General features: G+C 40.4%; 1 protein-coding gene, 1 long non-coding RNA gene and 1 pseudogene across 6 annotated transcripts in view; 1 reads left to right on the forward strand and 2 right to left on the reverse strand.

Moving 5' to 3' along the window:
- LOC105486921 (COPI coat complex subunit beta 1) overlaps positions 1-1,705 on the forward strand; it is a 48,049-nt gene extending 46,344 nt beyond the window's left edge. For both annotated transcript variants that reach the window (XM_011750059.3, XM_011750060.3), the window contains exons 21-22: positions 540-695; positions 1,331-1,705. In XM_011750059.3, the coding sequence (XP_011748361.2) occupies positions 540-695; positions 1,331-1,390 (216 nt within the window). In that variant the 3' untranslated portion in view covers positions 1,391-1,705. The remainder of the gene's footprint in view (positions 1-539; positions 696-1,330) is intronic.
- LOC112427588 (uncharacterized) overlaps positions 1-18,462 on the reverse strand; it is a 125,627-nt gene that overhangs the window by 21,063 nt on the left and 86,102 nt on the right. The window lies entirely within an intron of this gene.
- Positions 4,697-5,890, reverse strand: LOC105486922 (cytochrome c pseudogene; annotated as a pseudogene).

The raw sequence follows: 18,462 nt of genomic DNA on the forward strand, positions 1-18,462 counted from the left end.
ATAAATACAAATCAGAATAAGAACTATTTAACGTCAGATTTACTGAGGTATAATACACAGTAAAATTCACACTTTTTACCTGTATAGTTGAGTTTTGACAAACTCATAAGATTGTGTAACCACCACCACTTAAGTACTGTTTTAAGTGATAAATAACCTGTGGGGCCAGGTATGGTGGCTCACATCTGTAATTCCAGCATTTTGGGAGGCCTAGGTGGGCAGATCATTTGAGGTCAGGAGTTCAAGACCAGCATGGCCAAGGTGAAACCCAGTTTCTACTAAAAATACAAACATTAGCCAGGTGTGGTGATGCACACCTGTAATCTCAGCTACTCGGGAGGGTGAGGCAGGAGAATCGCTTGAACCTAGGAGCGGGAGGTTGCAATGAGCTGAGATCACGCCACTCCACTCTAGCTCCAGCCTGGGCAACAGAGTGAGACTCTGTCTCAAGAAAAAAAAAAAAAAAAAAAAAAATCGTCTATGCTGTTTTGCCTCTATGTAGGTATCTAGTAATGAATTTATCACAATTTTTTTTCCAGGCCCTTTCTGGTTATTGTGGCTTTATGGCAGCCAACCTTTATGCTCGTTCCATATTTGGTGAAGATGCACTTGCAAATGTCAGCATTGAGAAGCCAATTCACCAGGGACCAGATGCTGCTGTTACCGGCCATATAAGAATTCGTGCAAAGAGTCAGGTAACAATTCCTTTTTTTTTTGAGAGCATCTCTGGACTGACAAGGGGGGAGGAATTTATGACTTTATTATTTCTATATGTAATATCTTTTTAGCATTACATGCATATACACATATAACAATAATACCTGAATAGAAGTATAACTTTTCTCGTTAAAATTTCTCACCTTTTGGGCCCCTCATTCTGGGATATTTGCCTAAAACCAGATTGATTCCTATGGGGTGTTTGTGAAATGGGTTCTCTAGAATTTTTTGAAAGCCAAGGTGTAAATCTAGTGACTAATTAGCCGGGCATGGTAGCGCACAACTGTAATCCCAGCTACTCGGGAGGCTGAGGCCGGAGAATCGCTTGAACCCAGGAGGTGGAGGTTGCAGTGAGCCGAGATCGTGCCATTGCACTCCAGCCTGAGTGACAGGGTAAGACTTCGTCTCAAAAAAAAAAAAAAAAATCTAGTGACTGCTTGAAAATCTAGCACTAAAAGGTAATTAACCCAGCAAAGTTTTGGTGAGTCTGTTTGGTATGTCCTTGGTTTTATTGTTGATAATGGTGTCATTGAATCGGGGCTTAATAATGTGGAATAACCTACTGATTGTACATAGTTTAAATAATTATAAATATCTTCATTTTTCTTTACAGGGAATGGCCTTAAGTCTTGGAGATAAAATCAACTTGTCACAGAAGAAAACTAGTATATAAAAATAAAAAGTCCTTGAAGCTTTACAGTTAATTTAGTTATGGGCTTACTGGACTCCAACATCTTTTGTACTCTTTCATGCTTATATGTTATATAGAATCTGAGTTCATGCTGAATGCATTTCAGCCAATAATTTATAGCCTTTCCCTTAAATCAAGATTGAGTTTAAAATTATAGTTTGTCTTTTGTCTTAACAGTTCTGAATGCTATCCTCAAAGTATATGTTTCTCTCATGTACCAAGACCTTTTCACAGTACAATAAACAGATCTATTCATACATTTTTGTTATTTTATAAATAAATGATTACATAATTTTAGTTATGTGACAATGGATTTCTTTTAGTTGGGTTATAAATTTCTATTACAAATTTAAATTACTGAGTTGTGAATATATGCAGCTTTATTAAGAGAATTTACAAATTCAATGATATAAAATAAGGTAGGCCTTGATTCACTTAGTTGTTTTTTACTTATTTAATATTCAAACATTGCTCTCCCTAAAAATGCATTATCATGTTTTGAAGGGATTTTCTCTCGAATTTAGCTCCAGGGAGAAGGTATCAAAATAACTTGAGAAAACAGATCGCCCTACAGTTTAAAGAAGTATTATGTACCCTGACTGAAACAGACATACTGTTCTTTTTTTTTTTTTTTGAGACAGAGTTTCGCTCTTTTTGCCCAGGCTGGAGTGCAACGGTGTGATGTCAGCTCACCGCAACCTCCGCCTCCCGGGTTCAAGCGATTCTCCTGCCTCAGCCTCTCGAGTAGCTGGGATTACAGGCATGTGCCACCATGCCTGGCTAATTTTTGTAGTTTTTTAGTAGAGATGGGATTTCTGCATGTTGGTCAGGCTGGTCTTGAACTCCCGACCTCAGGTGATCCACCCGCCTCAGCCTCCCAAAGTGCTGGGATTACAGGCGTGAGCCACCACACCCAGCTGACATACTGTTCTTAATTATCCTGAATCACAATGAAGAGTAGAGATAATCCAAAATAGATTTTTTAATCATTCACACTTAGTTTGGGGTGTGTTTGTTAGGAATTAAACTGGTTCTAACCAATTACTGAAGCTGGTACTGGCAGGATTCAACTAGAGAGGATTCAAAAAGCTGCCTTTTTCTTTTTGCCTCTGTGCCTTACTCATTCCTCTCCTTTTCCTCACTTCACACTAGGGCTGGGTACCATCACACTGCAGTATAATTCCAAGTGCATTTGCAAGCTAAGTTTCCTGGAGTCTGATTGTGCTTTCCTTTTGGCCTTTACCTTCATTGGAGGTGATTGAGGTAGTCTGATTTTTTAGCTGAGTCTAAACCTAAGACTATTATTTGTCTACCAGCTAGGCTTCAGGCTGCATTCCCTATGAGTCCTTAGATAACGCCTGTGAAAAACTGAAAGCAGCATCTCCTATTTCAATAAGAATGAAATGATTGGTTTGGAGTATAAAGAGATTGATACCTTGTATGATGTCATAAACTGTGAAGCCACTTGCTTTTAAAAAAAAGAGAAAGAAAAAAAGCCTAGAAGATTACAGGGCATTTGAGGTTCCAGAGCACTGAGATCTTAGAAAAAAGCCAGGGCCTATCAAATGGGAAAGATATACTGGAAATGCAGAGAAGGGATGTCGATTCAAGGGTAGAGATTTGCAATGAGAGCAAAGGAGCCGGTGCAACTTTGTTTGGATTAGATCATAATTTCCCAAACTCTGTTTTATTGAACATTAGCTTCCTTAGATGTCATTAGATATTCTGAGTGAAAAAGTAATTCCATAGTCAAATAAGTTGGGGAAAAGCTTCAAACTGTCCTGCACTGGAGACTCATGATGCACATTAGCATACCAGAGATTCTGAGAGGAAAGCAGATTAGTTTGGTTTAACCCAGTATATCCTAACCTTACTTTACCAGGGAATCCTTTTTCCATGACCTATTGGCAATATATGGGACAGGAAAAGTGACTTAGTGTGTTCATGATATTAGTGTTGTAATCCCAGTCAACCAGTATCACATTTCAAATCTGAAGGAATTATGCCTGTGTACATCCTAGAATATATCTCTGTTGATACTGTTAGAAAGTTGCCTGCCTGACATATTCAGGCCATTTTTGTGGGAATCAGATTGCCTCACATTGCTATTTTCTTAAATTTATAAATAAGGAGAACAAAGAGAAGTTAACACAGTTGTCAGATACATTAAACTGTTTACTTCATTAGCATTTCATTAGCTTTGTGCATGTAATGTGAACTGAACTGGATAGCAGCACATTGTTGAGAGAAGCTGTTTACGCCCTATTATTTAGGATATACATTCAAGAGTAGTAGCTGTTCACATTATAAGACACCATATAATTAGGACCATGATGTCTGGTAAGGGAATAAACATTGTTCAATACCAAATGAAAGCTTAATATATTAATGTATTGAATGTGGATAAACCTGTAAAACTTACATTTACAATGTAAATGGCTTACATTGCACTGTCACAACACTAGAGGGAGCTCTATGCAGTGATTTTTCATTTTACAATTAGAAGTGATTGGCACTTTGAGTTGTTTTATAAGAAGAAAAAGGGCCAAGTGTGGTGACTGGCACCTGTAATCCCAACACTTTGGGAGGCCAAGGCCGGAGGGTGGATTGAGGCCAGGAATTCAAAACCAACCTGGGCAACATAGTTGAGGCCCTGTCTCTACAAAAAAAATTTACAAATTAACCTGGTATGGTGGCATGTGCCTGAGAGGCCGAATCAGGAGAAATTCTCGGGACCAGAAGTTCAAGGCTGCAGTGAGCTATGATTGTGGCACTGTAGTCCATCCTGGGTGACAGGGTGAGACACCCTGTCTTTTAAAACAAATTTCAATTTTTTTTTTAAAGGAGCCTGGACATGGTGGTTTATGCCTGTAATCTCAACACTTTGGGAGGCCAAGGTGGGAGGATCACTTGCGCCCAGGAGTTCAAGACCAGCCTGGGCAACAAAGAGATCCCCCCATCCAAAAAAAAAAAAATTAAGAAAAAGCAAGATTATTTTTCTTTTTTTTTAACTTTCGTTTTCCTTTGAGACTGAGTCTGGTTCTGTCACCAGGCTGGAGTGCAGTGGCACAATCTCGGCTCACTGCAGCCTCCCTGGTTCAAGCAATTGTCCTGCCTCAGCCTCCCGAGTAGCTGGGACTACAGGCGTGTGCCACCACGTCCAGCTAATTTATTTATATATATATATATATATATATATATATATATATATATATAGACACACACACACACATATATATTTTTTTTGTGGTTTTCTTTTTAATTATCTTTAGTCTTGTGATCACACATAATTTTAAAATTTGTGTGTATCTCCGCTACTTTAATCCTTTTAAGTTGGCAAAAGCACCATTCCCAATCACAAATACACAGTTCTACAGTTTTATGTTTCTGAATGGCTGTTTAAAGACAATCCTAAATTATAACTTAGTTTGACTTAGACTGTAAAGAATTTAAGAGTGAAGTTTAACTTGCTACTATTTTAAAAGCATATGACCTTATAGATTTATAAGATGTGAGAAGTGTTGAATAATCTTTAATATTACACATAAACCATACTAAAATGCCTTTCAATAAGTAAAAGGAACCATTTTAAATACAGGGAATTATAATTAGATTGGCATCGTTAAGGCCAAAACTCTAAACATTGCTACCTTATTTATCTTCAACCCTTGCCTTTAAGAGGCAAATGAACACAAAACACAAGTGAATCTTGCTTGGTTCTGAGACAGTGAAGGAATTTCCCCAGTATTTAAATATATTCACATAACCAGCTATATAAATCTAAATATAAAACCAATCTCCAGTAAGTTTTAAGATGGCACTCACCATCTTTGTGAAAAGCTGAACATTACTAATGAAGTCTAATCATATCTTTAGAAAGGGTAAACAGTGATAGCATTTACTGAATTGGAATTACTATTACAATTCAAAAACTGAACATATTCATTTAACCACAAGCCAGTCGTAGTTTTAAATCAGAACTGCCCAACAAAATATTCTGTCAGTCATTCATGATCTGAATTCTGGTGTATGAGATCTATTAAAGTATGGTACACATAAAAAAGTCACGAGACATTGGTTTTGTAATAAGGCAGTAGCCAATTATTACTCATTAGTAGCTTTTTTGAGATAAGCTATCAAGTCTGCCCTTTCTTCCTTCTTAATGCCGACAAAGATCATTTTTGTTCCAGGGATGTACTTCTTGGGATTCTCCAAATATTTCATCAGTGTATCCTCTCCCCAGGTGATGCCTTTGTTCTTACTGGCGGCTGTGTAAGAGTATCCACGGGCCTGACCTGTCTTCCTCCCAAAGAGACCATGGAGATTTGGCCCAGTCTTGTGCTTGCCTCCCTTTTCAACAGTGTGGCACTGGGAACACTTCATAATAAAAATCTTCTTGCCTTTCTCAACATCACCCATATTTAATTCTCTTTTTAGTCGCTGGCGCAACGAAGATTCCTGCTCCGAAGCAGGACGTCCCCACTCTCTCATTTTTATATATTTTTAGTAGAGACGGGGTTTCACCGTGTTGGCCAGGATAGTCTCAATCTCAACCTCGTGGTCTGCCCACCTCGGCTTCCCAAAGTGCTGGGATTACAGGTGTGAGACACAGCACCTGGCCTTTTTTTTTTTTTTTTTTTGAGACGGGGTCTGGCAGTGGTGCGATATCGGCTCACTGCAACCTCCACCTCTCTCACCTCATCCTCCCGAGTAGCTGGGACCACAGGCATATGCCATGATGCCCAGCTAATTTTTGTATTTTTTGTAGAGAGAGTTTTGCCATGTTGCCCAGGCTAGTCTCAAGCTCCTGAGCTCAAGCAATCCATCCACATTGGCCTCCCAAAGTTTTGGGATTACAAGCGTGAGCTACTGCACCTGGCTATTTTTCTATTTGCAAGGTAATTCATAAATGAGAACAAAGAGAAGGAAGTTAATATAGTTGGCAGATACATCAAGCTCTTTACTTACTAATAGAAAACTTGCTTTTTCTTCTTTTAAAAACAACTTCAGGCCAGGCACGATGGCTTACACCTGTAATCCCAACACTTGGGAGGCTGAGGCAGGCAGATGGCATGAGCCTAGGGGTTTAAGACCAGCCTGGGCAACATGGCAAAACCCTGTCTCGACAAAAAATACAAAAATTAGCCAGGCATGGTATAGCATGCACCTATAGTCCCAGTTACTCGGGAGGCTGAGGTAGGAGGACTGATAAGGCCCAGGAGGTCAAGGCTGTAGTGAACTGTGATCATGCCACTGCATTCCAGCCTGGGCAACAGAGTGAGACCCTGTCTCAGAAAAACAACAACAACAAAATGCCAAGTTAATAGTGATATTTTGCTACCTGTCAGAAACTTTTCTTGTTAAGTGAGAAATAAAGTGGGAGACAAAAAGTCATTTTAGGGGTATCAGAAAGGTAAGAGAACCAAAATATACTATCTTTAGAAACTCAGTATCAGAGGTGAAATATTTCTGCTATGTATTGGGTAAAGTAAGTAGTTTTATTTGTGACTTGTTTCTTCCACATTGATGAATGTTCCAGTCAGCTAATAATGTATAGGCTTTCTCTTAAATCAAGATTGAGTTAAAATTATAGTTTGTCTTTTAACAGTTCTGAATGCTGTCCTCAAAACGGTTAGGGATACCAGCCCCCTGCCTTACTTTCCTCTCCCAGATTCTCAGTACACCATCAATGTTACCTGTCCCCAGCTCCATTCTCTACCTCCAGGATCTCAGGAACCTACAGAAGTAACCAGGTATGATGCAGAAGTTCAGTTTAGAATTAGGAAAGTATGGAATCACATCTGCTAGTTATGTGCTATGTAGTCTCAGGCAGTGGTAAATAGCTAACTTAGTGCTTACTTGTGCTAGGTGTAACCATGAGTGCTTTTTCCGTGACATTTACAATGTTCACAATGACACTCTAAGGCAAATACTGTTAATATCGTCATTTAAAGATGATGATTACAGTCTTACAAGAGGTTAAGTCACTTATTCAAGGCTTAATAGTAAGAGATGAACTCAGATATAAAGCCAGGGCATCTGACACTAAAGCCCTTATAACTAGTCACACATTGCCACCACAGCCTAATAAATTGTACCTCAGTTTCCTCATTTGTAAGGTGCTTTTAATGTGTATTTCACAGAGGTGATATGAAAATGAAATGATATAATGTATTTATTACGAATATTTGGCACACAGTAGATGCTCATCAGTAAGTATTCATTCCATTTCTTCCTGCATTGACCTTCCTTACCTTACAGAGAAGACTGAACCATGTTCTCATTATCTTTATACTTCCCTCAGAATTTAGGTCTTCATTTTACACAGTAACTGACTTAAAAGAATCTTCATGTCTTGAGAATTATTTGATTCAGGTATCATTGACCCCTTTGTAACTATTTGTTGTGTAGTTTTTTGGTTTTTTTTAGACGGAGTTTCGCTCTTGTTGCCCAGGCTGGAGTGCAATGGTGCGACCTCAGCTCACCACAACCTCTGCCTTGCTGGTTCAAGCGATTCTCCTGCCTCAGCCTCCTGAGTAGGTGGGAGAACAGGTGCCTGCCACCATACCTAGCTAACTTTTGCATTATTAATAGAGATGGGAGTTCTCCATGTTGGTCAGGCTGGTCTCGAACTCCTGACCTCAGGTGATCCACCCGCTTCAGCCTCCCAAAATGCTGGGATTACAGGTGTGAGCCACAGTGCCCAGCCTGTTGTGTAGTTTTTTAAAGTAAGCTCTCAGCACTTTTGCCTATCAACTATTGTTAGCTAAACGTGATTGTCGTAACCCATGTTCCTCATGTGATAGATATCTATGATGAACATACTGGCTTTGTTTGCTTTCAGAATGACAATCAAATGTCTGGTTCTTTAAAAATGAGCCCAGAGATATGTGCATCCAGGTTACAGTAACCGTGCGATGTTTAGGGGTTGCTCACTGTGATCAAAAGTCACTTCTAACAATCTGACCACTTCCTCTTTTATTTTCTCCATCTAGAAATGGCAGAATCTCTGAGAAGTCAGTCACGCAGTGACAAAAGAATGCAAGCGGGATTTGTGTCTTTTATCTGGGCTCTCTATATAATTATAGGATTCTGAGAAAAATTTGCATTGTATGTATTTTGGAATAATTGTATGTGGAATAATTGTATTAGTTGGGGTCCTCTAGAGGGACAGACTAATAGGATCTAATAGGATATGTATGTAAAGGGGAGTTTATAAAGTATTAACTCACACGATCACATGGTCCCACAATAGGCTGTCTGCAGGCTGAGGAGCAAGGAAAGCCAGTCTGAGTCCCAAAACTGAAGAACTTAAGAGTCTGATGTTCGAGGGCAGGAAGAGTCTAGCACTGGAGAAAGATGTAGGCTGGAAGGCTAGGCCAGTCTAGTCCAGTCTTGTCTTTTTGTTTTTTTTGTTTTTGAAACGGAGTCTCTCTCTGTCACCCAGGCTGGAGTGCAGTGGCGTAATCTCGGCTCACTGCAAGCTCCGCCTCCTGGGTTCATGCCATCCTTCTGCCTCAGCCTCCCCAGTAACTGGGACTATAGGCGCCCACCACCACGGCCGGCTAATTTTTTTTTATTTTTAGTAGAGACGAGGTTTCACTGTGTTAGCCAGGATGGTCTCGATCTCCTGACCTTGTGATCCGCCCACCCCGACCTCCCAAAGTGCTGGGATTACAGGTGTAAGCCACCGCGCCCGGCCTTTGTTTGTTTGTTTGTTTGTTTTGAGATGGAGTTTTGCACTTGTTGCCCAGGCTAGAGTGCCATTGCATGATCTCAGCTCACTGCAACCTCTGCCTCCCAGGTTCAAATGAGTCTCTTGCCTCAGCCTCCCGAGTAGCTGAGATTGGAGGTGCCCATCACCATGCCAAGCTAATTTTTTGTATTTCCAGTAGAGATGGGGTTTCACCATGTTGGCCAGGCTGGTCTCGAACTCCTGATGTCAGGTGATCCACCTGCCTCAACCTCCCAAAGTGCTGAGATTACAGGCATGAGCCACCGCACCCGGCCTCAGTCTAGTCTTTTCACGTTCTTCTGACTGTTTTATATTCTAGCCACACTGGCAGCTGATTAGATGGTGCCCACCCAGATTAAGAGTGGGTCTGACTTTCCCAATCCACTGACTAAAATGTTAATCTCCTTTGGCAACACCCTCACAGACACACCCAGGATCAATACTTTGCATCCTTCAATCAAGTTGACACTCAGTATTAACCATCACAGTTGTAAAACTAACAAAATACACAAATGGAATGCAGCATGGTGGACTGAAAGAGTCTTGAATGAATTTTTCTAAATCTATTCTCAATTCACTAAGTAGCTTTGTGAAAACAGACAGATGTCTCTGGGCCTACGTCCTTATCTGTAAAATGAAACAATTCAGTTAACTGACTTTCTGGCTTTCTGGCTTTAAAATCTATACTAAAAAGCCATACATTTTATTTTTGTTTTTTATATTTTAAAAAATATCCTTATTGCCATAAACAAGGAGCAGGAAAGCCTTGTGTTTTTACAGCTACCTCTTCAACAAACTCTGTAAATCAACTGGGGTATATCTACCTGGATGTTACCAATGGGCACAACAAAATGAAATGGAATTTATCTTGTTCCCCTAACTTGTTCCTCTACTGTGTTCTCTGGTAATTTATGCTAGAAACCCAGTAATCATCCTTAACTCTGCTCTCATACCTATATCTCATCAGACACCAAGACTCATTTTTTTCCCTTCCTCAATATTTTTCTAATCTTTCCCCCACTCCAATGCCATTGTCCTGGTTTAGACTCTGTCATCCTTAACATGGTCTACTACAGTAGCCTAACCATAAATTTCACATATAATTTTAAAATTAAAGCCTATGCCTTAATTTTAATCACATACAACAGTTTCTATACAATTTTTGGATGTGGTCAGACTCTTCACTGCTAATGCTATTTTTGAGAGGCTACTGAAAAAAGTCCAAAGATTTAATATTTTTAATAATGAAAAATGATCAAGATGCTCCAAAATGAATATTGACAAGCAATGGTGGTGTGTCTATAGTCTGTACCAGAGTACCCAGTAGATAGTACATGCTTAATAAATATTTGTTGAGTGACCAAATGAATGATGCATATAGTCATAAAGATAACTAGGGTGTGGACTAAATTGCACTGTGGGGATGTGCCTAGGAAAAAATGTTAGGTAAGAAAAAAGACAGCACTCTCCTACATTATGATAATATTTCCTATATAAGATGAATCAGGGCTGGGCACAGTGGCTCATGCCTGTAATCCCAGTACTTTGGGAGGCCAAGGCGGGTGGATCACCTGAGGTCCGGTGTTCATGACCAGCCTGGCCAACATGGTGAAACCCTGTCTCTACTAAAAATTTAAAAAAAAAAAATTAGCTGGGCATGGTGGTGGGCACCTGTAATCCCAGCTACTCGGGAGGCTGAGGCAGCAGAATAGCTTGAACCTAGGAGGCAGGAGTTGCAGTGAGCCCAGATCGTGCCATTGCACTCCAGCCTGGGCAACAGGGCAAGACTCTGTCTCAAAAGAAAAAAAAAGATGAGTCAGGATATGTTGCAGATACACTGCCTATCTCTCCAAGTGAATAGGAAATTGAAATATCACATCAGTCTTATCTCCAGTACATCTTGAAAATAAATGCTGTCTAACCCACCCACCCTGTTACTGGATGTAGCTATTTTATTGGCTAGAGTCCCTGATTCCAGCTTTTGTGATTTTTAGATCTGTGATCTTGACCTCTTGAGCTTCAAAGTGGCTGAAACCTCAGCCTTTTCTGGGCATCCTCTTGTGAGTTAACACTGTATTCCCTTATAAGAGAGTGGGGATAGACTCCTACCACACAGGACTTCACCAGCCAGGGTGTGGGGAAAGGGAAAATGCCCATCTGGTTCTAGGAGTCTGGGAAAATTACTGACCCCTACTGAGCTATGCAAACCATATCTGAAAGCCCAAAAACATTAAAAAAGTGAATTTAATGAATTATAATCAAAATTTTCTCTTTCTACAGACTTGTTTAAAGTCACACTTTTTTTTTTTTTTTTTTTTTTTTTTTTTTTTTAGTGATCCTTTGCTTTGAGTAAAGGTATGACTGCTTTCTGTTAAGCTAAGAGCTTATTTTTCAAACTTTCCCTGATAGAACACTAGTATTCCACAAACTAGACAAATGTGTTCCCACAGCTAAAATCAGATACTGATGATCTTTTTCCCAAGTTAGTAGAACAAATTTTGTCAATTTTATGTTTCTTCTCTATAAAGATTTTTAACACTTTAATACCTGCTACCAAACTTTAAAAGTACTGAAGAACCATTATGGCAATATTAATATTTGATGGGATGAATGTTCTTGATCTAACAGCTTGTCTTTGTGGCCATGTGTGCTCCTGGTGGTTTTATATTGCATACATATATTTTCAGCTAGTAAATTGTCTCTTGTTTATCAAATTGAATGAAATGTCTCAGTATTTCATGGTTGTAGCAAAGGACAATTTGATTTCTAGGTGCCCCACTACCATCTTAGATATTTGTATAAAATATAAAATTCAAATGCTCTTATGTAATCTATACATAGTGCTCATAAACACTGTTTACCCTAATGAAATAAGCCTTGGTAATGGAAATATAAATCCAAGTTCAGGTAGTCCCCAACTTATGCCTTCAATGTAAAAGAACTCTGGAAATGCTCTGGAAGAGTGCACCCTTGTTTCTGGCACTCAACCTGTATGCTTTTTCCCTCATTCCCCAACCTAAGATATAACATAGGGACTCAGTACTGAGGACCCTTGGGTTCTGACTGGTAATACCTGCTGTACATCTAGTGTTATGCAACATCCTGATGTTACTAAGAGTAAGATACAGTCTGGTCAATATTTTAAGGGCACAGAAACACCTAATCAGAGCACTATTTGAAAGTCTTAAAATAGAAAAATGTACCAATTGCTGTGAGAGCACAGAAAACTGGTGGCTATCAGAGGAGAGTCAGGCATAGTTTCATAAAGAGGTGACATTTGAATTAAGCCTTGAAAAGCATAAATTTGCCTGTTTAATGTCAAGTAAGGGATGGGGAAAAGGGGTGAAAAAACCATTCCAGCCACAAAATAGGTGGGATAAAGTCACAGAGGTGCATGACACAGAGAAGTGGGTTCTATTCAACATAGCATTTTGGGGAGGCAATATGATTAGGCTGGAGATGGCAAATTGTAAGCAGATAAGTGACACATTTGCTTTTTGTTTGTTTTTTAAGAGACAGGGTCTTGCTCTGTCACCTAGACTGGAGTGCAGTGAGTGGCATAACCATAGTTCACCGTAACCTTGAACTCCTGGGCTCAAGTAGTCCTCCCACCTCAGCCTCCCAAGTAGTTAGGACTAAAGTGTATGCCACCACACCCAGCTAATTTTTAAAATTCTTTCTTTTTTGAAAGATAGGAGTCTTGCTGTGTTGTTCAGGCTGGTCTTGAACATCTGACCTCAAGTGATTCTTCTGCTGCAGACTCCCAGAGTGCTGGGATTACAGGTGTGAGCCACTGAGCCCAGCCCAGGTTTGCATTTAGGAAAAAACCTTTGGAGAATAGATTGGAAGTGTGGGAGACCAGTTAGAAGCCAACTGTAGAAGCAAAATTCAAGAGTAATTTTAGGCTGCATGCAGTGGCACACGCCTGTAATTCCAGCACTTTAGGAGGCCAAGGTGGGAGGATTGCTTGAGCCCAGGAGTTTGAGACCAGCCTGGTTAACACAATGAGATCCCTGTCTCTACAAAAACTAAAATAATCAGCCCAGCATGGTGACCCAGCTACTTGGGAGGCTAAAGTGGGAGGATCACTTGAGCCCAGGAGTTCAAGGCTGCACTGAGCTATGATTATGCCACTGCACTCCAACCTGGGTAACAAAGCGAGACCCTGTCTCTTTTTAGAGAAAAAAAAAAAAAGTTATTTTGACAGAACATGATGTGGAAAGTGGGACATGGAAGGGGCAGGGAGTCAGGGACAGATGGGAGCCTTTAAAAAAACTTACATGTTTTCCTAAGGGAAATGCTGTTCTGAAAAATGGGTAGGGTTACCAAATCTGCTCTTCCTCATATGTAAAACCCTTCCTGTCTTAAACTGTTACTGAAATGATGTGAAATTTAATCAGTAAAGGTGTGTACAGATGAGTGATGGAGTAGTTATTAATAGAGTTGTCATGGTGATCTTTATCCACAGAAATAATACCATATCATGAGGTTGAAGGATATGAAACTGCTTCTTTTATGGGTTAAAAAAAGTCAAATATCAGCAATTTTATGTGATTCAACCTAATAGTTTGTGAATTACTTAGTTTTTCCTATTACTTCCTGCTTCCTTTTAAGCCTTATTATTGCCTTTTTTTTTTTTTTTTAAGATGAGCAATATATTTCATCAAGGGGATTTCCAGGAATGCTGGAGAGGCAAGTGTGGTAAATTAAAAGTATGCAGGCTCTAGAATCAAATAAACCTGGAATTAGATTTTCCTCTGTAATTTATTAACTGTGATCTTGGGCAAGTCAATCTGTTTCAGCTTTATTTTTTTGTTCTGGAAAATGGAAATAAATAGTGCCTGCCTTGTAGAGTTATTAAATGAGAAAAGTCATGGCTTGTTAGTGTGTGGCATATAAAAGATGTTGAATGAAAGTCTCAGCTGTCCCCTCTCCCTTTCATTTTTCCTACTTGCTTGTTCACAAAAGGTTTGACATAAAACTCAGAATTTTCTGCTTCCTTGTGTCTCATAAAAGCTGAGTTATGCCAGGGATTTTGATGTTTATAAGAAATATTCATTTAGTTTCAAGCTAAAATCTTTTAGACTAAGTGGCCATTTAAACATTTAAATATCATTCCATGGAATTGCTTTAATGTACAATTTGTATCAAGTTTTTCCAGAATGCCAGAGCCTCATCACTTTTCACGTCATTCAGGAAGTTACTCATTTAACCTAGACTTCCAATAAGCTCATACATAGAGACTGTGTCATATTCTTCTGGAAGTATCATCATTTTTTAAAAATGTGATAACTGCTTTTTGAAAAGAAAAAAGATCATTGAAATTGTATTTTTTTGCTTATATTCCTTACTTTGAATCCAACCCCAAAAGGTGAACTCATAATTGCTGACCCCTCACACTTGTAGATCCCAAAGGCACAGCTGGATTTCTGCCTCAGTTTCCCTTATTTTTATTCCCTGGTGGGTTTTGATTTTGCAATAATTCTCTGTTTTTTTTTTCTTTTCTTTTCTTTTCTTTTTTCTTTTTTTTTTTTTTTTGAGACAGAATTGCTCTGTCGCCCAGGCTGGAGTGCAGTGGCGCAGTCTCGGCTCACTGCAAGCTCTGCCTCCAGGGTTCACGCCATTCTCCTGCCTCAGCCTCCCCAGTAGCTGGGACTACAGGCACCCGCCACCACGCCTGGCTAATTTTTCGTATTTTTAGTAGAGACAGGGTTTCACCATGTTAGCCAGGATGGTATCGATCTCCTGACCTCGTGATCTGCCCATCTTGGCCTCCCAAAGCCTGGGATTACAGGAGCCAGCGCGCCCAGCTAATTCTGTTTTTAATTGAGCTCCTATTTTGTGCAGGCGCTTTTCATGTCAGAGCATGTATATGATGAATAAGACGGACAAAATATTTGCACACATGAGCTTACATTCCTGTGACAACAACCAAATAAGGTGTTTTCAGAGTGAGTAAGTCCTAGGAAGGAAATAAATTAGGCGAATGGAGTAGACAGTGGCTGGTAGATGGGAAGGGTAACTAAGAAAGGTTTTCAGGGAATTAAAGTAGTTACAAGGACCTGAGTTGCTCTGGCCCCCAGCTCCCCTGGAGGGTTGAATTGTGTATCTAGCCACTGCCTGGGACTGCCCTTTCAACCGGAAGTATGCCATCCAGATATCTGATGTAACTGCTATTCTGACTTCATCCCTATTTTGTGGAACCTGGCTGCCTTGTTCTATCTGCTTGAATTTGCCCCTGGCTGAAATCAAGCCTTGATTCTCCACTAAGTGATGGCCTTTTTAAACTTAAAAATTAGTAACTATTAACTAATGTCTGTTCACTGAAAATAGAAAATGAAGAAAGGCAAAAATAAAAGAGATAAATACTGGTTAACATTTTGGGACATACTATTTCAGGTATATTCTATTCTTTTGTTTTTTTGTTTGTTTGTTGTTGTGTTTTTTTTGAGACAGAATCTCGCTATGTTGCTTAGGCTGGAATGCAGTGGCGTGATCTCAGCTCGCTGCAACCTCCACCTCCCAGGTTCGAGTGATTCTCCTGCCTCAGCCTCCCAAGTAGCTGGGATTACAGGCATACGCCACCATATCCAGCAAATTTTTGTATTTTTAGCAGAGATGAGGTTTCACCATGTTGGCCGGCTGGTCTTGAACTCCTGGCCTCAAGTGATCCACCCACCTCAGCCTCTCAAAGTGCTGGGATTAAAGGCATGAGCCACCACGCCTGGCCTATGTGCATATTTTAATCAAAGTATGATCATAATTTGACCTTTTTATTCAACCATATAAATCAGTTACTGTTTCAATAAGTCAATATCTGCTTCCACATTACTTTAAATAGTTTCTGTAATGCTGATGATATATACCACAATTGATTCAACCCATTCACTGGAAACAAAAGAATAATTATGACGATCAGAGCAGTAACTAACCACTGAGCACTTAACACGTTAGGAACGATGGCGATGTTACATACAACATTTCTTTTTTTTTTTTTTCCCGAGATGGAGTCTCGCTCTCTCGCACTGGCTGCCCAGATCTCGGCTCACTGCAACCTCTGCCTCCCTGGTGTAAGTGATTCTCCTGCCTCAGCCTCCCGAATAGCTGGGATTACAGGCACACACCACCACACGTGGCTAATTTTTGTATTTTCAGTAGAGACAGGGTTTCACCATGTTGGTCAGGCTGATCTCAAACTCCTGACCTCAAGTGATCCACCCAGGCGTGATCCACCACACCTGGCTTACACACATCATTTCTGAGGCAAATAATGTTAAGTGACTTGCCTAACACCACTCAGACTGTAAGAAAAGACACTGCTGGGCAGAAATGACATTTACTAAACATGGAGTGTGGGCTAGGCTGCATACTAGTCTCAGCAGGGAGGTAACTTCTGCTATTTCCCTTAAATCTCAAAGGTCAGAATTCTGTAGCCCTCCCCTAACTGCAGTGGGAAACAGGCCTCTCTGAATGTCTGCTCCCACCAAGACTGCACATAATGTGTACAGAAATCAGGGTACTATCAGGAAGTGGGGAAATGGATCTGGGCAACCAAACATTGACAGATAGTTATTATTGCCTTGCCTTAGGCTGTATTACTGTCTCATGTTCTGCTTTTTCCCCACCCTGAGCCTCTCACCTCTTACCCTCTCTGAGGTTTACGTTCTTCATCTGTAAAATGGATATACCATGGTTATTATTATGGCAGACTATTAAATAGAAATATGGCCCACCACTGGGTAACCAAGTTTTTATGAATGAGGTGGGTTACCAGGTCCCCACCAATGCCCTTTGAAAAAGTATGAAGGGAACAGTCAGACTTTGGGAACCTAAGAGATTGAGGAAGAAGGAAACCAAATAGGATCTGTTTTTTCTGCAAAGTCACTGAAGGAAATAGGGGAGGAGGGGATAGGATGGAGGGACCTCTAGCAACCTCATTCAGGTGTAGAACAATCACAGTGTGTATGACAAGTCACGATTCCTTTAAAACCCTGCTGGTTTCCTGGGAGAACTGCTCACAGTTGACCTACTGGTCTCATTGATTCCCAGATAAGGCATGGCAGTCAGCCAACAGCAGGCATCATCAGACAACTTGGAAGAGGCTCAGAGGCAGAAACTGAAGTGTGATGCTGCATATCTGGGGGATGTGAACTGTACATCTGCACACTGACAGTAAGTTGTTGACAGCAAATTGCAAAGAGACTAAGCAAGAATGGTGGTGCTCCCATGGCAGTTAGGCCCTTAGCAAAAGCAAAGAGAATATGCTGCAGCATATGGGGGTCAAGGAGCACTGGGAAGCAGCACCTAACTGCATGTTTGTGGCCCTGGCTTCTACTTAGATCTCTACCACTAACTAAGGAGAGTGGAATAGCTCTCCCTTTCTGACTTAATCTTCAATGGCCAGCTCACATGGCATTTCCACTATAAAGTTCACTTAGGCTCTGAATTGTTCCTTTTTCTGTGCTCACACAGCATTCTCTATTCCACCATTATACCACATAGCACAATTTAGCATGGTACTTTGTCCCACCTCTAAAATGGAGTTAGTATTTGGCCTGCATTCCTCCCAGTACTGTTCCAAACTGAGTCAGGAATAAGAACATTGGTCCAAATGCTTGCGTGAACTCACCACACATTAATGATAACAATATGTAGGGACCATACTTTAAAGTTTATAATGCAATTTTGCACCCATTATCTCATTTGATCCGCAAAGTAACTGAATTATTAGGTTACTGATTCACAAGTGGGAAAACTGAGATCTGGCAAAGTAATTGGCTAAAGTTGCTTGGCTAGTAGGTGATAGAGCCAGGAATGGAACCCTGACCTCTGACCAGGGCCTGTCCTCTCTCTATTACATGTTGTTACTTTTACTGCTGGAATAATCCTTCATCCATTGAAAAATAGGCAAATAAGCAAAAACCCCTCCTACAAACTTTAATTTCTTGGCAGTTTACTTTCTCTGCCTCCTGCTTAATGGAAACCTGGCTCTTTCTGAGTGCCATACCTCCATTATATCTTCTTCCAGCTTCTTTCTTTTGAGATGAAGTCTCACTCTTGTCCCCCATGATGGGGTGCAATGGTGCGATCTCGGCTCACTGCAACCTTCACTTCCCAGGTTCAAGTGATTCTGCTGCCTCAGCCTCCTGAGTAGCTGGGATTACAGGCGCATGCCACCACGTCCGGCTAATTTTTGTATTTTTAGTAGAGACGGGGTTTCACCATGTTGGCCAGGCTGGTCTTGAACTCCTGACCTCAGGTGATCTGCCCGCCTCAGCCTCCCAAAGTGCTGGGATTACAGGCGTGAGCCACCATGCCT

Source organism: Macaca nemestrina, chromosome 12 (genome assembly GCF_043159975.1).
Source record: "Macaca nemestrina isolate mMacNem1 chromosome 12, mMacNem.hap1, whole genome shotgun sequence".
NCBI lineage: Eukaryota > Metazoa > Chordata > Mammalia > Primates > Cercopithecidae > Macaca > Macaca nemestrina.